A 25,157-nucleotide genomic window follows, 5' to 3' on the forward strand; every position below is an offset into this window, starting at 1 on the left:
ATATTTTTATACTATTCTGTCCATGTTCAAAGGAAGAGAATGATCATTTTAAACCATGTACTGAAATTATTTTCCATATTTTCACCCAACAATCACAAAAGCAGTGTCTACCAACGTTAGAAGCACCATCAATAGCTTTTTTCTCCCCATTGAGTATTTCTGAATATGTAATACGCAGACCGTAAACACAGGAAAAACAATTACTCCTCAGAGAAGGAATAGACATAGCACATGCTATTGCTTCAATGAATCAGAGATATAGTGGGAAAACACAAATCAAATCTAAGTTTGATGGAATGCTTATAAGACTGGGAGTTGGAGTTGTGCTTTGTTTATCATCTATGGAGAAAACAAAGAGCTCTTTCTGAATGGAAACTGTTGCCTTGTTGGAAATTGTTCATCTAACAGGTTTCCTACTGTTTAACTGTTTTCAGAATGGTTTGAAAACTCTTCCTACTTGAAATAAGAGACCAAAGGTTCTATCACAACTAATTTCAGATTTTACAATGAAATCTGGTCTACAGTTAAATCCCAGTACAGCATTTTAAAACACCACATAATCAGTATATGCACACGTAGCTCTCAGAATAGTGACTACTCTAGACTATAAATTCTGAGCCAGAGAAAACTCTTCACAAATGTGGCAAGAAAATAAAAATCTCTGTAAAAGAATTCTCAGTAAATGACTTAAAAAATATATAAAACTTAATTTTAAAATACCTAAGAAGCTTATAAGTACTTACTCAAAACGTTGGCAATATGCTGTGCGCTACATTTTTTTAAATTTCCTTTTAAATATTTACTTAGATGTTCACGAGGAAATTTTCCATAACACCAGTGAATGGACATACATTTAAGAAATTAGATTGGAATATGAAGAACATTAGAAAGCAACAGATTACATTAAAAGGAAATACTAGTTATTTGGTAATGTGTGCATTTCCAAGTAAACTTTTCAAAATAAAAATAGTAATTAACAACGAGACAAAACATTCTGTGGGTGTTTTTCAGGAACATACTAAAATTTATTGTGGGAGAAATGTAGAATTATGAATATTGTATTAAACCGATAAAGCAAAAGTAAGGAGCTATTTTTCTCCTTAGACCAATAGGAAAAAAAAAAATCACAGGTTTCAGAGCAGTGCAAGGGGGAAAATGACAGATTTAGTTATAATTGTTGATAGTTTTTCTTCATTGTAAAGGGAACCATAAACGTTAAAATTTAAACAATTATTTACTGTTTATGTCCATAATGGACACCTGTGTTTGTAGAAGATTCCTCTGATTTAGTTGCCTATTTCTTGGCTACAAAGGCAGTGTCCAGAATAATATTATATGTTTGGAGAGTGAGAGAATGAAGTTAAGGCTTGATTGGACCCACAGGACAGTTTTCCAGAATCAGTCTAAAACAAGACAATATTTTGTTTCATTTCTTCATGGAAAGCAAAATGCCTCATTATATTTCAAAAATAATGAGCTTTCAGAATGAGTATCTCTTCATTTGTACTGTTCAAATAAACACTGTCAAGGAGTATTTTAGATCAGAGATAATTTCCATAGTTAAATACTATCTACTATGTCAAAAAGTTTAAACACTTCTGAATGTACAAAAGGTTTCAGGTAAGTCTGGCCCAGCTGGCTTGGCCCTTCGTTTGCTCTATAAAACTGAATAAGGCTCTCTTGTCTAGTGTTTAATCCTAGTGCTTTCTTTTATTGAACCAAAATATTAGTCACTGGGGCTTAAGCTACTTGTCCTTTACACTTTAATATTCTGTGACAGATAAAGGGAACCAGGCTTCATATTGTGTCTCGGGAAGTCAGCCTTTCTATGGTCTTAGTTTCTCTTCCTTCAACTCAATCAAGGGAACCTTTCTTATGTAAAATACAGATAATTCTACTTGTCCTATTTAACTTCATGGAAACAGTGAGAAAAGGTCACTGAAAGCATTCTGTAAATGGCAAAGTGCTAAATAAATGATCTAATTCTAACTGAAGTTCTGCTCAATTCAGTTACATCATGCCTCTGCCTCAGGTTCTTCATCAATGAGAGAGGTGACTTCAAATTCCAACTTCCTATGTTTGCATTACTCCAATGTTTTGGTAAATAATGTGAAAATGCACACTTCTGAAGGATTTTGATGTATCATACTTTACTTAAATAACATAAAAGGCAAACAGACATCCAACTGCAAAATCCATTACCCATTTTTACCTGAGATCCTGAAAAATCAGTAAAAGGAAGAGAAACAGTGGAGCCAACAAGCATTTCCATGAGCACAGTTGTTAAGAAATACAGCCAGATAGATGTAAGTACTGCACATAGGCTTTCGATGACTTCGTATACCTGATTTTAAACTGCCTTTATGTTTACAGTATAGGGAAAAATTACTCCTAACCAGTAATAAGAAAATAAACAGAAAGTTATTTCACATACCAGTATAAGTAATTAGCCAGTGTTGAGTTTTTGCAGGCTCTTGATATCAAGAAGGTACAGAGATCTTGCTGAAAGAATTAAAAGAAATGTATATTTATTACCATCTGCTAATAACAAGGGAAGAAGAGAGTCTACCCTTGTCTATCATTTTCATCTGCATAGCTCTTGTCACAAATCAGATTTTCACACATCCAACTATTCCCCCCCATACCTTCATCCAATATTTATTCTAAATGAAGCAATATATGAGAGGTTAACAACATCATGGTTCACAGAGTTACTAGTCCTACTAGAGTTTAGCATTTAGTGGAGAAGAGAGACATCAAAGAAAGTGAGAGGAATAATTCAGATCACAGGAGGTCAGAAAAGGCCACGATGCGGAGGTGTATTAGGCAAGACCAAAATGATACTATGTACAGAAGCCCTAGACTTGACTGTTAAAGAAATTTTAAAGAGGCCTGGTAGAGCTAAAATATGGTGAACATGGAAGTAAAGGAGGCTAAAAAAGCAGGCAAAGCCCAATTGTGCAAGACTTTTAAGGTCATACTATTCAGTAAGGATTTTGTCTGCAAAGCAATGGATACTGAACAAAAAGTCTTAAGCAGGAGAATGAGATGATCTGATTTCCGTTTTATTAAAATGATACCAGTTGCTCTGAGGAGTATAGGCCTGAGATCAGTTAGGATGCTATTAGAGTAGTCAACAAGAGTGACCCTTGAGAGTGAAGATTTAGAGAAAAAAACAGATTTTTAAAACATTTGGGAAGTATAATTAATAAGACTTGCTGATGGAAAAGAAGAAGGAAAGAAAAGAATGGACAGTAACTCCCATTAGCAAATGGGCTGATCTGCTACATGACAGATGGAAATTCCAGCCGAAGAACAGGCTGGAGTGTGGGGAGAGAAAATTGTATTTTAAAATACTAACTTTGAAATGTCTGCCAGATATACAATGAAGGGAGATTAAGTAGGTTTCTGGATATATGAATCTAAAACTCAGATGAGAGAAATGTACAAGATACATAAATTTGAGATTATCAGTACAACCTGGGGCAAGAGTATAAATTGAGACTAGAAGAGGACCTTGAGGAACATTAAGATGTCAGGCAGCAGACAAAGTGCTGAGAAAGAGAATTGAGAAGGCACAGCCAGAGAGGTGAGGAGGAAAACATGGGCTGTATGGTAGCATCTAAACCATGAGAAGAGTCATTCAAGAAGGGAGCCATTTACTTTGCTAAATACTGCAAAAAAGGAACTGAGAAATATATATAACCACAAACATTAAAGTCATTTCCAACTTTAGCAAAGTAAATTCTGATATAAAGATGGGAAGCAAAGGCAAGAATGATGTGAGTTAAAGAATGGAAAGAAAGGAAGAAGAGTCAGTTTGTATAAACAAATCCTTTTAGAAGCTTGATCATAAAGCTGTTTCAAAGGATGTGGTGCCAAGGAAGAGTTTTTGTTTTGTTTGTTTCATTTCTGAATTTTTCAGATGGGAGATACTGACATAAGAGAGCCTATCTTTAAAGGGTGTTATACTTCTGTGTAAGAAAACAGAAGGGAAGGATGGAAAAGGATTCTGTAAATTCTGGTGATAGGAAATTGAGACCATTCTTACTTAGTGACTTCTATTTGTTTCCAATAAGTGCAAGGCAGGGCATGAAGAATAGAAGAGAAAAAGTAGGAAGGAGCCATCACAGAGCAGGGAGAGCAACCCAGCCCACTGAGAGAAATGTATGATGGCAAACAGCATTGAGTATCCACCTGATGTCTGTGATCATGAATTTATAGTAATGCCAACATGCTAGGCTATGTGCTTTTCTTCAGCAATATTCAAGCATAAAGCAATTAGATAATTAATTAGGCTTATCAATAGTTGCAATTTCACTAGGGAAACTGAAGGTACTAACAAAAAAATGATTAAAATGTTAAAAATGATTAAAAAATTAAAATGTTGAGCCAAAGGAAAGCAAATATTGAAGGGGGCTGATGAACAAAAAAAAAAAAAAAAGGAATAGAGATCAATGGATTAGAAGTGTCTATACAGTAGGGGTATTCAGAAAGTAAGCTCTAGTAATAAAAGGCTGTTATCACAGAGCAGGTATGTCAGATGCTATCAGAGGTGGCAAGAATTTTATCTCTAATTTTAGAGATACAACCTCAGCAGTAGATTTTAAATGGGCAACATTTAAATGTCCAGTAAGGAAATGCCTCAATCAGAAAGCCATAATACTGAAACCATGAATTTAACAGGTAGAGTCTAAGCCTGAAGTTTATCTGACTTTCTGAGAAGGACATTATGCTCTTATATGGTTTTACATGTATACTTGAATAGAAAATATATATTTCTTTTGACAGTATGCTTTTTTCATTAAAAAAACAATTTATAGAGCATAAACAGGGAAGAATTAAATATAAAAATATCTGTGAAACAAATGTACTACTTGTTAGTATATATAAACATACTATAAATTTTTAAACTCAATTTGGGTAAACAATTTAAAAAATTTTTAAACTAGGAAAAAATATATTTTAGGGAAAAAAACGACCTCATATTAAAGGTCAAAGATACAAAAAGAAACAGTAAATAAAAACACAGGTAAATACCTCTAAGTACTTATTACTACTATGTATAACAATAATATCTAATTAGGGAATTAAATAATTAGGACAATACTTCTTATGCCAAAATTAAAAGATAGATGTTAAAATACCTAAAACAGCCAGTTAAAGAATTGATAGAGACAACATAACCTCCAAGCTGGGGGTAGAGACAAACGATAGGGAGGGGATCCAACCAAAGAGAGCAAAGAAAAAATATTTAAGGAGAGAAAAATACCACCACATGGAAATAAATCCATATAGAGCTGTAAACACAATAAAAATGGGATAAGAGTTTCAGTTAAAAGACAATAGTGTTAAACAGGATTGAAAAACAAACTCTAGCTGCATGTTTTCCAGAGAAAACCTGAAATAAAAAGACTGAAAAGTGTACCAGTGAACACTGATCAAGACAAAGTTCCATTACTATCAAACAAAACAGACTTTAAAGCAAAAATTATGATTAAATATAAAGGTTACTAATGAACAGTGATAAAACATTCAATTTACTTAAATGCACCTAATAAAACAGTTTCCAAATGTTTAAAGCAAACATCAACCAGGGCAGGGGGTGGGGGGGAAGGGATTGACAATTCTACCAGAATACAGAGGGAATTTTAACCTAATTCTTAAGATAGCAAACACAGAAAAGCTTCACGCTTGTTCTAGTCAAAAATGTATAATGGTGTACCCGACAATTGGGGAATATATCTTCTTTTCAAGAATCCAGGGAATTTACAGAAAATGACCATATGTGAGCAATGAGATTGAGTTCTATTTTATTTATATTTTTAAAATTATTTTTAATGTTTATTTTTAAGAGAGAGACAGAGCATGAGTGGGGGAGGAGCAGAGAGAAGGGAGACACAGAATCAGAAGCAGGTTCCAGGATCTGAGCTGTCAGCACAGAGCTCCATGTGGTGCTCAAACTCACAGACCTTGAGATCATGACCTGAGCCAAAGTCGGATGTTTATCTGACTGAGCCACTCATGCACCCCTGAGTTTCTATTTTATTTCTAACACTTGACCAGACATACATATCGGTTTCCTAAAACCCTAAGAACAGGGAAAGAAAAGATGGGAAAAGGCAAGGCACTCTTCAAGTGTCAGAGAGAAGACAAGAATGTAAGTTATCTGCAGTGATGAGAGAGGGAATTTCAGCTTAGTCAGATAATACCTTGACACCTCTAAACACTTAATCATTTAGAAGTACCTTAAAGGTGATGACTGTTTGTACAGTATTATTACACAGCTGGGGGCAATACATGAAAAGGGAGGGGAAAAGAACTCAAAATAAGTCCCAGTGCTTTCTGGGAAAGCTTGAATTACATAAACCCTTTAAGAAACTATTTAGCTGAGTAATAACAGACAAGTCAAAAAGACATGTACAATGGTGTATAACCAACAATTAGGGAATGTATCTTCTTTCACAACAGAAGTAATCAGAAATATATAAGAACTGTTTTTATTTTTAGCCTTAAGTTCGAGTGACAGTATGTAAAACTGTATTATGAATATAACATTCAGAATCCAATCACCTCACACACTCTTCACTGTAAACTGCCCTAGTTCAAGCCACCAACAAGTCTTATGTGGATTATTTCAAGTTTCCCAGTAAAAGTCATTTGGTAACATGGCCTACAAGGCCCTGCTGCATGACTATTCTCCCACTCTTTCCTGGACTCATTCTTCTCCCACGCTCCCCTCTGCTCACTCTCTGGAGCTAGGCATCCTCTGCTGTTCCTCACACACTTAAGCTCTGGCCTTTAAACTGGTTGTTCCCTCTGCTTCACATGCTCTTCTCCCCAGGCCACCCAGATGGTTATTCCCTCACCTCTATCACCTTTACAAAATAGGTTACTTTTCCAGGGAGGCTTTCCCTGACTGCTTTTCAAAACTGCACCTGTCTAACCCCACCTCAACACCCCTGTATCATCCTTCTCTGATTAATTTTTCCTTAAAAAGTAGATATTATCTTTTCTACTATATATAAGTATCATTATCATCAACCCGAATGCCAGAATACAAGCTCCATGAAGACAAAGATTTTGATTGTTTTGTTCTCTCCTGTACCATCCCCAGCACCTTGAATAGTTTCTGGTATGTACTAAGAGCTCAAAAAATATGTGTGAGAGGGCCACCTGGGTGGCTTAGTCGGTTAAGCGTCCGACTTTCGCTTAGGTCATGATCTCACGGTTCGTGGGTTTGGGCCCCGCGTCGGGCTCTGTGCTGACTGCCAGCTCAGAGCCTGGAGCCTGTTTCGGTCTGTGACTCCCTCTCTCTCTGACCCTCCCCTACTCACGCTGTCTCTCTCTCTCTCCTAGAAATAAATAAAATATTTAAAAATAAAAATGTGTGTGAGGGACGCCTTGTTGGTTGTCGATTAAGCATCTGACTCGGTTTCAGCTCAAGTCATGATCGCAGGGCTCCTGAGTTCAAACCTCACATCAGGCTCCGCATTGACAGTGCAGACCCTGCTTGGGATTCTTTCTCCCCTCCCTCTCTCTCAAAATAAATTAAAGTGCACCTGGGTGGCTCAGTTGGTTAAGTATACAACTTCAGCTCATGTCATGATCTCATGGTTCAAGAGTTCAAGCCCCGCATTGGGCTCTATACTGACAGCTCAGAGCACACAGCCTATTTCAGATTTTGTGTGTGTGTCTCTCTCTCTGTCTCTCCCCCACTAATACACACACACTCTCTCTCTCTCTCAAAAATAAACATAAAGAAAAATTTTAATATAAAATAATAAAAACTTTTAAAAAATAAACTTTTAAAAACGTGTGTGAAAGAATGAATTATTGAATCAATCTATATGTACCTTAGCTTTGAAAAGGCAAAACAATTAAACTGGAGCTAAATGGTTCCTTACAGGGCTCCCTTAAGGATTCTATGATCCCATAATGTAAAATTCTTTTTTTGGTACTTTCTATTCTAGCAAAAAGTAGGCAGATATCAAACTCTAGTTAACAGTAATAAAAGCAGGAAATAATTCATTCATCAACATTAACTCCTAAAATTTGACTAAAAGCAATATGCATATACATTTAAAAAATCAGCTGAACTTTCTAGTATCAAAGCATGCATTATTTGTTTTCAACATCAGAGATGTGAAAAGTTCTTTTCAAATCAGAAGAAGTCTTAGGGAGAAATTCAACAACATACTACATCAGCTTCTGCAAATATACTTCCAAAAGCACCTTTCAGAGTAGTACGAGCCTATTTGGTCTATTTTATCTCAAAAATCAGTCTACTTATTTAGAGGAATTTCACTTAATTTTTTGGTATGAGTTAAAAACAGCTACTAAGTATATAAGCCCCAGTGTCAAAGTCATACATTTCTACAATGTAATCACAAATACCAACAATTACAGTAATATTCATATAAATGTTAACAATAAATATTCTGAGTTTCCTTACTAAAATATTTAAACCCAGTTTATTTTCACATTGCTTACTAATCCATTTATATGCCCAAAGCACCAATAAAATGCCTTGAATTGAAGATTATCTGGCACCTTTTGTTGAGCTGAAATGTCATAAACATGCATCATAAAATAAGTTATTTAATAAGGTTGCAATATTTCATTTATTAATCAAAATCAATGTTTTAAAAGCCAACATAAAATAAGATTTCTCCTGTAGGAAACCTGAAAAGCATTGTACTCACCTCTAGATTTTCACCATCTGAACTGTCTTTTGTTTTAGATGCAGGAGGAGGGGAAGACACTGGTGGAAGAGGGCTGGTTATAATTTGTGAGCTGAAAAAGTAACAGGAGACATCACAGATAGCTAAAATACTCTGTTAGAGAAGATATACATTTTTAAGTACAGTTCACCTCAGTTGCATCTGATTAAAGTACTACTTCCTAAAGCATGTTCTGTGTAACACTGGAGTCACATTATCTCCTGGAAAAAGCCTATAGTCAAAAAATATGGGCAACAGACTTCTTGGAAGATTTTTGTGCAAGCTGGTGTATCAAGGTTTTTAATAAGTACTGTAGTTTTTTAAAAAGCCCATTTTAATTTAAACCACCATTTCCCAAGCATATCTGACAACAAGACCAGCCCATCTCTTTTTTTATCTTTTTAAAAAATATAGAAGTGGCAGCAGATCATAATTGGGAAATACTCAGTTACAGTTTACATTGTGTCATAAAATCTTAATAGACTTCTATGATAATATTCTAGGTGGCAGAAGAAAGGAAGAAGGTAAATAAGCATGACTGGAGATTGAAGGCCTCCAATGTATAATGGGAGACAAAGCCAATGGTCTGTTCTCTTAAAAACAAAAAATATAAAGCAGCATACGGAAGAAAAAAATGATCTTTCCCATTTTTCAGCTCTTCTTCAAATGAAACACAGAAGATAAAAACAGCAGTATCATAATCATAGTGAAAAATTCAGATATACAAACTGGAGCCCATGTGATAATTGTAATCCTTAAACTAATTCAGGAAATCTGAATTAGATCTCATCTGTCATTAACAAATCTCATGACCTTCACAGAATCACTGAACCTCAGGTTTCTCACCAAAAGGTTCCTATTTATATCTAATTTTTTAAGACTTCATGAAAAGCAAAATGGCGAAGTACAAAGAACATGAGCTTAGGAATCAACTCTACATTTGCAGGATGTAAGACCCTGCACTGTTTAGTCCCTCATTTCTAAATTACAGATATGAATACCTACTTCAGAGGATTATTAAAATGACTTAATGTCTGTGGACCCCTTCACAGTGTCTGCTACAGAGGTGAGAGTTCTTAACTGTTATTATTGTTAACAGCTTTTAATTCAAGTACTATGGTATTTCTTTTTTATTATGACTACTAAAAAAAGTGCAAAGCATAAAGGTGTAAAACATAAACTTTACAATAAAATATTTGAGTCCACTACCATGTCCCACCCTTTCTATTTTTGCATGAACAGTTTTGAACCCTTACCAAGCACTACCTTAAATGCTTTACGTATAATAACTCATTTAATCTTCCAACAACCCTCAAAGATCACTATTATTATATCCCCATTTTTAAGATGAGAAACTGGTGCCACACAGAGAATATGCACCTTACACAGCTAGTAAGTGGCAGAGTCAAGATCAAGAGTCAAGAATCAAGAGTGATAATGGATTTTCACTCAAGTATTCTGACTCCACAGCTTGCAAACCATTGCTCTGTAATATAATAATTTGTGTTCTATGAGTGCATATGCCACATTTAATGGTAAAACTTTAAACTCCGTACCAACGAGGTCTTGGTACATCTGGGGGAAAAGGAAAGGAGAAGTTTGAAAAGACGGGAGACTAAGATTTGAACATAAGTCCTCCCTGGATATCCATACCTATCTATTTCTGCAGAATTTATTCCAGAATTTGACACACTCTCTGACACTGAACCCTGACTATCCTTCTTGGTAGGTTCTAATCCATTCTTTATGTCATCAAAATTTTCATATTTGAGAGCTTGGACCAGCTGTAATAGGTACATCAACAAATCCTGGAAAACAAACAAAAAATAAGCTAATATTAGAAAAACAAATGCAACTGATTATAGACATCATTTATTCTTAAATATCAAGCTAACAGTTTAGTTTCATCTACCACTTATCAGCTGTGCTACCTTCGGCAAGTTACTAGGTTATTTAACCTCTTGGTGCCTCATGGGGTCCTCATCTGTAAAATGGACATAATCATATAGACCTTAAGGATGAGTTGTGACATTTAAATCAGTTAACAGAAGAAAGTCACAGAACAGTGACTGGCACAGAGTAAATGGCCAATAAATGCCTCATTTAAAGTAGTATCCAAAAAGAAAAGCAAAAACCAAAACAAGGATTAAGATGGTTCGTGTAAAACTAAAAAATTTAGGAAGTATCTTTTTTACATCAATAGATCAGATTACAACATTTTATGTCCTAAGATTTCAAAAGAAACTCCAAATTTTCAAGTTCTCAAAAAAATTTCTGTTTCATAAGCTTTTCTGGTTAGGATTTTTTTGAATCCTGAGATCTTCCTTCTTGTTTTCTCCTTGAAAGCTCAGGTTTTAGAGAATTTGGGTTGCTTCTTAAATGCAAAAATCTTATAAAACATTTTAATTTTTAACACTCTTGGTTAAGGGAAAAGCTTACTTTCCTGCCAACTAGCAATAATGGCTTGAAAAAACAAATGCCTAAGGTTAAATTTCCTATACTGCTATTGACAATTAATGGGATACTTAGGACTCAAAAGCACCAAAGTAGTTTTACTTTTCCTAGTTTTCCCTTAACGTAAAAAGACTCTTTCAGTTTAATGTTTAGGATGGATATGCTTCGTATCTTACTCTCTATAAATGTAGTTCTTAGCCCTTCCCCAATGACTACTAAGAAAAGTCCTGGGGCGCCTGCATGGCTCAGTCAGTTAAGTGTCCACATCGGTTCAGGTCATGATCTCACGGTTCATGGGTTCAAGCCCGGCGTCGGGCTCTGTGCCGACAGCTAGCTCAGAGCCTGGAGGCTGTCTTCGAATTCTGTGTCTTCCTCTCTCTCTCTCTCTGACCCCTGCTCACGGTCTCTCTCTCTCTCTCAAAAATAATAAAACATAAAAATAAATTTAAAAAAAGAAAGAAAAGTCCAAAAACCCTACTTTTAAAAATAATTATAAAATGAAGAAATCCACAAAACTCCCAACACTTTTTTAAAAGTACAATTATCTTCAAGTTCTAGTTGCTACTCACCTAATTAGCCCCTCAAAACTCATAATCTGACTACCACCTCAATCTTAGTCGCGTCTTTACGCTCATAAGCCAAGTGAAATCCCCAGTCAGAACTTCAGTCAGGGTCCACACTTTCCTTCCTTATTTGTAACAGCTATAGAATTTGTAGTTATTTCCTTATTTACTCTTGATCTTCTCCAGTTTATTGCAAACTCCATGAGGACAAAGACCACTCCCAACAACCTATTTTCATTTACTTAATACTCTACTGTATTTCTTTTTTTTCATAACTTTTTTCTTACATTGACATAGTGAATATTTTTATCATTATCTAAATAGTGACAGGGGAATAATACACAGGATTTCATGACTAACTATGATTTTGTCTCAAAAAATTAAATGAAAGTTTATATGGCTTATTCATTCATATTCAAATATATCAATGTCAGTGGCCAGAGAAATCAAATGCCTGTATCAGAGCACCTCTACAGTTTTTTGTTCTTTAAAAACCATTTTTTAAAATGTTTATTTATGTATTTTGAGAGAGAGAGTATGCAAGCAGGATGGGCAGAGAAGGAGAGAAAAAGAATCCCAAGCAGGCTGTCAGCACAGAGCCCCATGCAAAGCTCGATTTTACAAAGCATAAGACCACTACCTAACCCAAAATCAAGAGTTTAACTGACTGAGGGGCACCTGGATGGCTTAGTCGGTTAAGCATCCGACTTTCGCTTGGGTCATGATCTCGCGGTTCGTGGGTTCAAGCCCCGCGTCGGGCTCTGTGCTGACTGCCAGCTCAGAGCCTGAAGCCTATTTCAGAGTCTGTGTCTCCCTCTCTCTCTGACCCTCCCCTGCTCACGCTGTCTCTCTCTCTCCTAGAAATAAATAAAAATATTAAAAAAAAAAAATAGAGTTTAACTGACTGAGCCATCCAGGTGCCCCAAAACCATTTTTTAACTGAAGTCATAAACACTAATTTTCTACTATTCTTTTGAGACTTAGGACATCTAATAGCAATAGGTATGCTTTTTCTAAGGTAAAAAAAGTGAATTTCATAACAAAAAATTTATTAGTATATTTAAGGACAATTATCTTTCTCAGGAGAATTAAGTATTTGAGTTTCACCACTAGCCCTCATTACCAAGGCATGCTTCAAAAATGCTACTGAGTATATTACCTGTTATGTCTTCCCAATTATAGAAGACTTTCCACATGACATCAAAAAGGCTATATCATTATTAAATTCCCCACAAAGGAAGAATTCAAAAGAAAACCTTCCTCTTTTTGTTACTCATCCCTATCTGATTTGTTAGTCTGGTATTCTTACATTCAAACTACACTTTTCATTTGTACAAAGTCTGTTTGCTCATAATATAGTCGCATCTTGAAAAACATAAAATTCCTCTGAGCATGAAGGGCATAAGCATCAGAGTAAAACAAAAGAAAAAAAAAATCAGGTTTCCATCTGAGGCAATTCAGTAAAAATTTCCTAGGAGCTATGGAATATTATCTAGATAGTGATCACCATTTCTCTCAATAACAAGTTAATTCTAATGCTTCATAGTACACAGGCAAAATTTCATGTCAAAAATCATTGACTTCCCATTTCTTACTGAATTAAGAGTAATTCTTCATATAGGCATTTATAGTTAGAAAGACACAGATTCTGATCTTATTTCCTGAACAGCTAGCTATATACATCCCACATTCCTGTTAAAGTGAAATACTTTCTATTTTCCTTGTACTTTTCATTCTCCTTGACTTTGCTCATTTTGGTCTCTCCACTTAAAATGTACACTCATGTCCAACTGTGAACATTTACTCTTTTCTTACATTTATTCTTTTTTTCAATGTGTATCTCAGATGCCACTTTCTCCTCAAACTCTAACGGGGAACCTCTCCTTTTGAACCACACAATAAGAAATATGGCTTTTAAAAAATTCCTGAAGGGCACCTGGGTGGCTCAGTCATTCAAGTATCCAACTTCAGCTCAGGTCCTGATCTCAATAGTTCATGAGTTTGAGCCCCACATAAGGCTCTGTGCTGACAGCTCAGAGCCTAGAGCCTGTTTCAAATTCTGTGTCTCCCTCTCTCTCTGCTCCTCCCCTGCTCATTCTCTCTCTCTCTCTCTCTCAAAATAAACATTAACGAAAAAATTTTAAATAAATAATTCCTAAACACAATATTAGCAAATCAAATTCAGAAAAGTATTCAAAGATTAAGATCTCTAAAACCTAAAAAAAAAAACTACCATACTTTGTAACTTAAAATGTACACAATGTTTCTATCATTATCCTCTACCTCATAACAAAAATTATAAAATGGTCTGGAAATTGTCCAGTACCTGCATGAAAACAACAATCTCCAGAGACAATCAAATACTCAGCCTAGAAGCTCATGACGGAATTGAAACAAGACAATCAAAGATTAGGACTTATAATTTTTCTATTTAAATTCTGAACCCACATCAAGGTACTGTCTTGACTATATAGCCCAGAGGCTAAACGCTATGACTCATGTCAAGCATAGAGAATTAATAACTTAAGTTAAATTTCTAATGAATTTCAAAGTAAAGTTTCAGTATTTCTACATTTCAAATAAATATGTAATAAATTTTACTTGTGATACAGTAAAACAGTTGAGGAAGAAGATAATATGCTGAATCACAGTGTTTAGTATTGCTTTTTGACAGGAGAGTAAAAAACACTATTCCAGTAAAATTATACAATAGCTGAGATTTGCCTCCAAATAATCTGGTGAGGGGTAGGAAATGGAGAAGAGAAAATAAGTGGTGTTACAGATGAAGCAAGACTAGCTGTGAGATGGCAGCTGCTAAAGATGTGTAAATTCCATGTGAGCATTCACTAGAATATTCGCTTTAGTGCTTATATTTTACTATAATTAAAGACATACATCAATCTTAGTAAATGCTATGTTTTGCCACTATAAATTCAAAATGACCTTTTTTAGAAAAAGATCTTCAGTATTAGTTATTCTATGGAATCAACATTCCTATACACATTGAGGCTTGAGAAAAGTTATCCTGTATCCCATAAGCCCTGCAGGCTAGCATAAATTATCAGGTATGTTTGGGAAAGGCATTCACTGTATAAAAATTAATAACTTAAAAAAATTGCTGGATTATTCTATTTTATTAGGAATAACTCCAATACAAAATCCAGCTATGCTTTGTGTCCGCAGAGTGTTCCTCCTTGCCTGGTGGTTTTATAAGTATATAAATAGCCAGCATAAAGTTTGTAGGCTTAGCTTTCCAGAGGATTCAAAACCACCTTCAGCAAATCTACATATACACATAATTGTCAGCAGCTGAAAGTTTAAGGGAGAAGTTTGAAGGAGAATAAGATGACCATGCATCTCTATGCTTTAAAGGCCCCAAGGGCTTTTCAAGGCTGCAATTAAATGTGGCTTGTTGTATACTGACTGATAGAGGGGATCTGAATTATTCCCTAGCTGGTGCTGCATTAAACCATTTTTCATTAGAATTCCTTTTTCCAGACAGAGCAATACAAGCTCTGCTGCCAGGTAAATGTCCTGGGAGAGATTGTCCTATCATGTAACAGATCAGGAAGTAAATTTTCATTTCACAGAAGAGTCCTTGGAGGAATATTTTAATTTTACTTCTGAAAACACACCTAGTATATCCTCTTCCCTTCTAAAAATCTCTCTTTCTCTCTCTCTCTCATCTGTCTCTCTCTTGCTCTTTCCCTCTCTCCCTCTCTCTCTCTCTCTCTCTCTCACACACACACACACACACACACACACACACACACACGCACATACACACATAGGGTGGAGCAGGAGGAGTAAATGAGCCTATAATCAGGCTATAGATTAAAGAATGGTAATGGGTAACAATGTACCTCGTCATCTGCCTGCCGCAAACGTGCAACGGCGTAACGCCTCACAGTTGGATTGGTGTAATGGGAAGATAACAGCTCCAAGGAGTCCTCTACATCCATTGGCTTCCATTTTCCTAAAAGTTCCAATGCCTGTTTGGCCTCCTGAGGTAGATCCCAATTAACACATTTCAAGAATTTTGTCAAAGCCTAAAATCAAAAAGATTTTAAAATTAGAAACAACAGCCTATTACCTGGGAAAAGGAAAGAGTGACTAGGCAGACTTTCCCACTTCGTCCTGATGACAAAGTCACAGAATCAATGACAGACTTCATGTGTAACCACTTAACATAGTTATACACATGTTCCTAGAAAAATACTGCAGGACAGAAAGTAGAGGAAAAAAAAAAACATGTTCCCTGTAACTTTACATTTTTCAGGTTATTTTTTTTTTTTTTAAGATTTATTTTTGAGAGAGAGACAGAGACAGAGACTGAGTGTGAGCAGGGGAAGGGCTGACACAGAGGGAGACACAGAATCTGAAACAGGCTCCAGGCTCTGAGCTGTCAGCGCAGAGCCCGATGTGGGGCTCGAGCCCTCAAGTCATGAGATCATGACCTGAGCCAAAATTGGACACTTAACCAACTAAGCCACCCAGGCACCCCTACATTTTTCAAGTTAAACCACTTACAGAGCACTATGAATTTTTAAGTTTTCTTTGGCTTTTCTTCATTTTCCTTTTTTATTTTAAAATAGTGCAGGCCTCAAGGGTACCTGGGTGCTGGCTCAGTCAGTTAAGTGTCCGACTTTGGCTCAGGTCATAATCTCGCGGTTCATGAGTTCAAGCCCCATGTCAGGACTTTGTACTCACAGTGTGGGGTCTGGGAGCCTGCTTCTGATTCTGTGTCTCCCTCTCTCTCTCTTTCTCTGACCCTTCCCCTACTCTCTCTCTCTCTCAAAGGTAAAAAAACATTTTAAAAAATTTAAATAACAAAATAGTGCAGACCTCAAGATATGGAAATAAAGAAGCATACATATTCTGAGATGCCTTAAAAACAACATTCATTTTACAGCATCAACATGTGACATAAAATACTGCAACCAATAAATAAAAAGAGTTCAAAGCCAAGTGAGGGTAGAATCCCTACCATGAACCTCATTTTCAAATCTCCCTAGGATCACTGGGTTTCCTAGATACTCACACATGAGGGCTCAAGATAAATTAAATAAGTACATCTCTTACACAGAGAAGGAACTACTTTAAAAGACAACAACCCTCAAGAAACAAGCATACAGAAAAACAGAGAAGCAGCAACAAATATTCTATGATTCAGCTGCCTGTTTGTAGTGTCTTTTTGGAACCTCACTTCTTTAGATAAGCAGTGTAACTATCTAAAGTTTTTATAAGATTGTCCAGGTAAGTAAATGACCTTGGAGCATATCACTCATGGCTGCATACATAATAAATGCTCTTTTAACAAGGTTGTATATTTGTTCTCCATAAAAAACTATCGCTATTGTCACATCTCCCTCCTGGGAACACTTTCCTGGCTGATCCCATTTTCTTCTTTCTCTTTCTCTATGAATTCATCTCTTGAACAAAGATAACTTTAAAATTTTAAATTCCTGCTCTAACCAACTAAAATCTTTACTTTAGTAAACTAATCCAGTTCTCAAGAAAATGTCCTCTTGGACAACAAAACAGTTATTGGTTAGTATGACATAAAATGAACCCTAATGCCCATGCCGTAACTTATTCATGATTTAAGTAAATTTTTTAAAAAGGCCCAATGGAGATTATCTAGTCCAATGCTCAAATTATATATAATCTCTACAAAGTTAGTGGCTTGCCTATCACCTCAAAATGGTGGACAAGCTACACCCAAAATTGGAGTCCACTCTCAGCTCATTCATCTTTCGCCAGATGGTCCCTCCTTACCATTAAGGCACTGCCATCTCCTAATTAGCTAAATCCATGCCCCATAGAGCCATTATTCCATCAACACAGACCTCCTAAATCTATTCACAATTCCTGCCCATCATTTCCCAAGCAATATTTTCCGCATTTTTCCCCTCAGCTTGATTCTCACTACACCACACATCTGGAGTTTGGCATAGCCTTCTAGCTAAGAGCCTTAATACCAGTTTCTCTCAAATGATATCATACGAACACTCAGAAGCTCAATTTTGAAGTAATGTTAGCATGAACCACCAACTGTCAAGAGAAATTTATCTTCTAACATTCCTGGCAAAAAGAGACTTAATATTTAAGTAATTCCAGTGACTAATTTCTAAAGTACCTACTGTGAAGCCATTTTTTGTTATTTTTTAACTATAATGAACCAAAAAACAAAAGCGTTTTCATGTAACTTCTTCCCAATGTCAGTTTCATTGGGGAAAATGAGAGCAAATTTAAGCCCTCACACACACACATATATAGACAGCTTTTCCAACAATGGATGATGACTATCATATTGTTATAGTGTAGTTTCCCATTAAATGACAGAATCACTCTAATTTACAAAACAGAAAAAACAAACAAAACGTGGCTTCAAAATACTTCAACGATACTTCTTACCACAATCTTCTCTCCTTAAGCTAACTCCCCCCATTCTCCTTCTATGTTTCAACCAACTTAACCTAAATAATACATGACTCTAACTCCTGTCTACAAGCCTTCCCTATGCTCATCACCCAAATAGTAGTGTCATCTTCACGGCCAGCTTGTCAAAGACTCAACTTTTCCAATAAGTTCTCAGCAGCTTTGAACTCTTCCTTTAGTAGTTACCTCTTTATGCTCTTCATTCAAATGATGCCCTTCTTAACTGCCAAACGTTTTTGTGGGCATTCTTCTCTCTACAACTGGAGTCTATGTTCTGCAGAATAGCTATCCATTTCTTCCATACCAACTGCAAACCATCTAGCACAGTGCTCCCTTTCATGTAAGAACAAAGACCACCCTTCTAACTTATTCCATGCATTTTATTTTTCACTTCTAAAATGTATTTCTATGTTGAATGCTGAAATAAAGCAATACTTCTTAAATAACTACAGCGAAAACTTTTCCATTTCACAGCACATCAACAGTCTTAATAGAAATGTGCAGATATGTACTTATAAGCAAATCTTGCAGCATGCTGATATACTCAACTCAATAACTGAAACAATCTAATACCCAGATTCACAGATTTACAGATTTACTAGTAAGATTTATAGAGCATGCTGCTGCCAAGGAACTTAAGACATGGCACAAAGAATTACACAACTTTCTAATGCTGAATGTTAAAAATGTAAGCAAAGAGGTAGTAGAATGAAGGAAACAAGGAGAAGAGAAATGAGAAAGATAGAAAATGTAAGAATTTGAAGCAATAATAATACTAGTTAATTCCTGGATCTTTAAAATGCTGTACTGATGCATGTATTCATGCATCAGGTACAGGATTCAAAAGCGTTTTAGCTTTAGAGTATCCACTGATAACTGGACAATACAGGCTTTCAAGCCAGGGTGTTTGAGGTCAAATCCTAATTCCCAGCTCCATTAATTATTAGCTAAGTCACCTCGAGCACATTATCTAACTTTAAGTGACTTATCCTATAAAGTTGCAGTAATGATTAAATAAGTTACTGAATGCAAATATTTAGAACAGTACTTTGTATATTACACATATTTGATGTTAATTATTTTATCATTTGATATTACTGTTATTCTATTTCTGATATTGGGTCCAATTTCAAATGTTAACAGTAACACATTTATTGCTATATTTTAAATAGTAGTATTTCATTAACCTCCCTTCTGATCTTAGAACCTGCTCACTGTCATCTCCTATTCTTAGAAACATTTTCACAATCAGTCCAGAGCTGAAAAAACTATTTTCATCATACATATTTCTATTTTTAATTTCTACCAACTAAGTTATTAGAAATTTCTAATTTTTTGCTAAAGGGAAACCTATTCCTCTACTCACAGGACACTTTTGACAACAAATGTGTGGTTTTCCACACCAAACATTTGCTTAATTCTCTGAGGACAACAACAAGGTATGCCAAAATCTAATTCAATTCTGAACTCCCTGGAGTTACTGAAGATTCCACAGGTTAAAGGGTCAGTCTCACAAAACTGCTTCCCATTTTTGAGACAATTACAAATTTTGGGTCCTCAGGTTGCCCAAACTTGTGTGTGACTTGTCTACAAATCAGAAGTTACCAATGACACCTTGCTCAGGCTCTGTAATTTGTTATAATAGCTCATAAAACTCAGAAAGACTTTACTTATTAATACTGGTTTATTATAAAGGATACAAAATGAGTAACCAGATGAAAAGGTACATTGTACAAGGTCTGGAAAGGTCCCAAGCAGAGGAGGTTCTGTCCCTATAGAGGTATGGGTGTGCCACTCTCCTGTCACATGGATGCATTCACCAACCCATTAGCTCTACAAACCCTGTCATTATAGGTTTTTTATGAAGGTTCCATTACATAGGCATGATTTATTAAATTACTGGCCAGCGATGACTAATGCAATTCCTAGTCCCTCTCCCAGAGGTCAAGGGGTGGGACTGAAAATTCCAACCTTCTAATCCCATTCACCTGGTTGGTTACTCTAGCAAGCAACCTCATCTTGCAAGAGTCACCTTATTAGCATAAACTCAGGTATGTCTGAGAAGGGCTTATTATGAATAACAAAAAGACACCACTCTCATCCCTACCACTCAGGAAAACCCCTGGGCTTTGGAAACTGCCAGAAACAAACCCAAGTATATATTTCTTATTATATCACAACATCACAGTTGTGCTTTAATTCTTTTGACTCAGACGTGAAAATATCTCCTCACCCTGCTCTTTCCATTTGCCCTATTTCATTATTTCAGGCACTCCAGCCTAACTCCTGGGAGTTGTCACCAAGTCATCTTACACATTCTCCTCTTCTTCCCCTGCCCTCCAAGGTCACTCTCAAAATCATAGATGAGCCTCCTAATTAGGTCTCTTTTTTCATTCTCAGATCTGCTCCAATCCATCCTGGTTCAACTTCCTTAAAACATCACTTAAGACACATTTTGTTCCTTTAGTGGTTTCTTATCACCAGTGAAATCCAACTCCCAAGCTAGAATTCAAGACTCAAACTGATTTCATCTTTTCTATTTCATAACCATTCACCCAAATTTTTCTGTCTCTGAACTTAACACTCTACCTTATTCATGCTTTTCTTCTCCATGAAAAATGATCACATAAAAAATATCATCGAAGCTTATTCAAACCTTAAGACCAATCTTTTGCTCTGTGAAACTTCCTTCATAACACAGCACACCGATTTTGTTATACTCTACATATCGATTATAGTAACTACCTAAATGTTTAAGAGAGTAACGTTTAATCAATTTACATGCCTGTTTCTCCATTTTGATTGTGTACAAATATCCCTTCCGTAAAAAAAATTTTAATTTATATGAAGACAGAAAAATGGTATCTTGAAGCCTAGAGTCTAAGTATGACTAGGCAACAGTGGTAACTTTGCTTGCTCAAGTGAATTCATTTCTCCTATGGCTCCTCATCAACATCTTGACAGGAAGCACAAATGTGATTGTTGTCCTGATGTTACCATCTCAGTAGCTACTTTAGGAAAAGCTTCATATAAACATTTAGTACATCACTATTACCTTCCCGTGGGACACTTCCCAAATGCTTTATTCCCCCCAAAGATAACAGAAAGGCATTAAGACAGTTATTTTCAATGAACTTTTTTATAAGAAGCCATTTGGTTCTTCAGTCATTACTGGTTTTGAAAAGTTACCAATATCCACATTTTGGATTTCATAAAAATAAGTCACTTTCTACATAGTATGGACAACAAATTTTAAAATTCTTCCTACATTTTACTGGTTTTGCTAGATTAGGTGATTACTGTGAACTTCAGAGGTACATCAAATCCAGAGTAGAGGGTTTTCATACAAAATACTTAAGACAGGTCATTTAGGAAAAAAACAGGTGGAAAGACCAAATTTAATTAAAAAGCAAGTAAGAAGTATAACTTTGTAAGAATTTCCACCAATTTCTGAGCACTGCTTTCTCTCCAGGTAATCTTTTCAGCTTCAGGGCCCAATGACAACCTAAATCAGTTTCAGAGAAACTGACACGGAAAGAATTTCTTTGTGTAAGTAAATTAAGGTACAGGGGTATAAGAGTATTTGTTTTCTACAAAACCCATTTTAAATTATTACAAAGACACAAATGTGGCTGTGTGAATAATTCCTCTGGTCACTTGAAGGCCAATATATATATATCTGGTCTACTGCAAAGTGCTTCCCAAACATTAAAAAATATTGTTTTTTCTCCTCTAGTGATCATAAGAATCCTATAATGTGTCCTGAGAACTGAAGTTTCATCACCCACCTTCCGAAAACTTGAAATCAACTAGTTAAATGAAACTTGTCACATACTTTATATCACTTGAGCATTTTATTTCTTTTGCACATATCTACTAGTAATTGAATTTCAGTGGGAAGTGACTACTTGTTTAAACAAACAATTTTTCTTGCAAGCCTTTCTATCGAAGGCAGTTCTGCTCTGTAAATCTTTTCTATGCTTCTTGAACTCATACATTCTAACAGGTTTAATTCAATATCTTGCTCTGTGTTTTAGAAAACACTCTGCTACATTCAAGATGCAATTTCTGTGACCAAGGTTATTCTTCATTTAACAGAGTATCATGTACTAACTCAATCTTTTTATGAAACACAGAATCACAACCTAAGTTTTTATTGATGAATAATTCTTTTTGCAGTCATGAAGAGAATAACACTCAAAGCTATAGGAAATTTAAAATTCTTCTTTCGCTCTTGTTAAAGATGTAAAGGAGAGTTAATATGATTCATCTACAAAGAATTTCCCAAGGCATCAATAAAAGATAAAGAAGAAAAGCTGGAGAGTTTAAGATGAGCTGCAATTGAATTTTTACCTTTACTTTAGAAATGAAAAGAAATGCAATTGTTTAAGAAAAACAAGTTAAAGTAGCTAAAGATTGTCTCATGAGACTGTAAAACATATCCATTCATTCTCATATAATTATGTAACAGCTTACTGACAGATATTAATTTTCCTGATGTTGCTATGTTTTGTGCCCAACACATTTCAGAATCCCTGTGGAGGCATGCATGTGATGTTGCAACATTTTCTTTACAATCCACTAAATTCTCTTCTAATTCACAGATGTTACCACATCAAGAGATAACATATGTAAGAGCTTTGTGCTTCTGGCACAGGTTCCTTAATGTCTCTAAGACTCAAGTTTCCTCATCTGTAGAACACTAACAATAATGGCAAGACTGTAGGATTGTTGTGGGATTTAAAAGATCCCTGGCATACTGTGGCTAATTAATCGACTGTGGTTATTATTCCCATATCTTAAGAGTTAGTCTCTGAACCTATGTTCTAAGAATTTACAGGCTATCTTAAAAACAAAAAGAAACTTCTAGTTCAAATGTAATCAATTCATGTAAAATATGAGAAACTAAGATTCAGACAGGTGAAATGATTTGCCAGTAGTCAAAAAGCTTCTTAGGGGCAACAGGAAGATTTAGAACCAAGTCCCCAGACTCTAATCTAGTGCTGACTACTTTATCCTAATTCTCTCCAGAAACGTGGCAACCCCATGGAACCATTAAGAAAAGCTAATGTCTGGTTCTGACCCTACCTCTATTCTGCATGCCAAGATAGATACCACTCCACGACTCAATTTATACATTTCAAATTACATTTCTCATACTCCCTTTCCAGCCACATCTCCTCCAAAATTCTATACTCCTTTTAATAACATAGTTTGCTAGCCATCCAAGTTCAAAGAGGTAAGAACAACGAAGACACAAGTTAAACATTTACTTTGCATCTACTATGTGCCAGGTACTTAGCCAGGTTATTCACCAGTATTGCCTCACCTATCAGACTGTTATCATCAGAAAAATGAGGAAACAAAGCTTCCAAAGCAATTTTCCTCACTTTACCTCATAAGAGTAAGTAGTGGTGCCAAACCTAAACCCAAGTCTCTCTGATTTAACCCATTCAAACCATGCATCTATGCATAATCTACACATCAACCAACTGGTATGTGTGTCTTTGTATACACCCTCTGCAACATTTAAAAAATGAACTAGTTTTTATTTTGACAAAAATATTTTATTTCCATGGCAGTTTTACCTCATCCTGTTCATCAGTAACACAGTTTGCAGAAAATATGTGATATATAAAAATATTCAAGATACTCACTTTTTCTTGATTAGTGAGATAATATCTAAACTTCCAAACAAGATCTTGTTCTTCATATGTAAGTTGCTTGGTTGGTGGATAACTCACAATAATCTACAATGAAGAACAAAAAGAAACTACTTTTGTTAAATTTATTCTTCCTATATATTTCCATTTTATTTAAAAATTTTCATTTATTTAAATATTTCTATTTATTTAAGTATTTCTATATTCTGTAATATTCTATTACAGAAATAGGGAAATGTACATGAAACAGAGTAAAACTTAAGTTTGCTGTACTTCTCAGTCCAAAAAGGATATTACAAGAGTGTAGGGGGGGGAAAGATGAAATAAGTCACACTCCACACAGAAATCAGTAACTACAGAGCTCATTTAATTCAACCAAAAATAAACTAAATCAAAATAACAATAACCCCCTTTCTTTCCAAAAGGAAAAAGGAAATAAACAATAAACACTTTCCCTGTCAAGTCAAAGCACAAAGCACATAACAGTGTTTATGTGCACACCAAGGCTTTCTCCCAGGCAATGTACCTTGGGGCCAGTTTCTAAGACCACTGTATCAAGAAAGTATGTATATCCCATATGTCACCATCTCCAGGGTTAATATATTTTCTTAAAACCACAAAAATGATTAAAAAAAATAAAGTACAGAAAATGCAAAATTGCTGAAATTACACAGATTTCATTAACCTGGAAAAAACATGCACTTGAATCACTTTTAAATGAAGTGGTTATCACATTAGTTGCAACTAAATTACACATTTCATTATTTTTATATACATAGTCTGTAAACTCTCTTACATTTAGTTGATCTCTTGTGGCAGCGTTAGGTTTGAGATCATGGTCAGAAGGTCCACTTCTTAAACTCCGGGCGAGCTTGTGGTGTTTGCTCTCAACTAAATTCTCCTATAAATTATTGGTAAATATTAATCAATAATGTAAACTTCATCAAAAGGAAGTTTCAATAGCCAATTAGAAATACAAAAGTAAGTGGTTGCTTACTTAAGACCATTTTATAATTAACATTTTATTCTTGTTACAGCTTTAGCCCCCAGCGTATGTTTTTTTTAAGTATCACCATATTGAGGCAGGAAAACTAAATATGCCTTATGCTTCACTAGTGCCATAATGTGCACATACCATTCCAGCTTCTTAATACATCTCATCATATCCCTCATTTTCCATATATTCAAGGCTTTCACACTCACTTAGGTATTACCTTTACTCTTAAATCTTCCCTGACAACTCAGACTAAAGCATTCCCTCTTCCTATGAGCTACAAATGGCCCTGGAACATCTGCTAGCGGTGACTGAGGGA

The 25,157-nt window shown here is 35.4% G+C and overlaps 1 protein-coding gene across 2 annotated transcripts in view; it reads right to left on the reverse strand.

Moving 5' to 3' along the window:
* The window catches only part of PIK3C3 (phosphatidylinositol 3-kinase catalytic subunit type 3), a 146,337-nt gene that overhangs the window by 61,527 nt on the left and 59,653 nt on the right, over positions 1-25,157 (reverse strand). For both annotated transcript variants that reach the window (XM_077777615.1, XM_077777613.1), the window contains 6 exons: positions 24,641-24,745; positions 23,839-23,931; positions 15,604-15,789; positions 10,377-10,531; positions 8,706-8,796; positions 2,435-2,502 (listed from right to left, as the gene is read on the reverse strand). In XM_077777615.1, the coding sequence (XP_077633741.1) occupies positions 2,435-2,502; positions 8,706-8,796; positions 10,377-10,531; positions 15,604-15,789; positions 23,839-23,931; positions 24,641-24,745 (698 nt within the window). The remainder of the gene's footprint in view (positions 1-2,434; positions 2,503-8,705; positions 8,797-10,376; positions 10,532-15,603; positions 15,790-23,838; positions 23,932-24,640; positions 24,746-25,157) is intronic.

This window comes from Crocuta crocuta, unplaced genomic scaffold (assembly GCF_008692635.1).
Source record: "Crocuta crocuta isolate KB4526 unplaced genomic scaffold, BGI_CrCroc_1.0 scaffold36, whole genome shotgun sequence".
NCBI classification, from domain to species: Eukaryota; Metazoa; Chordata; class Mammalia; order Carnivora; family Hyaenidae; genus Crocuta; species Crocuta crocuta.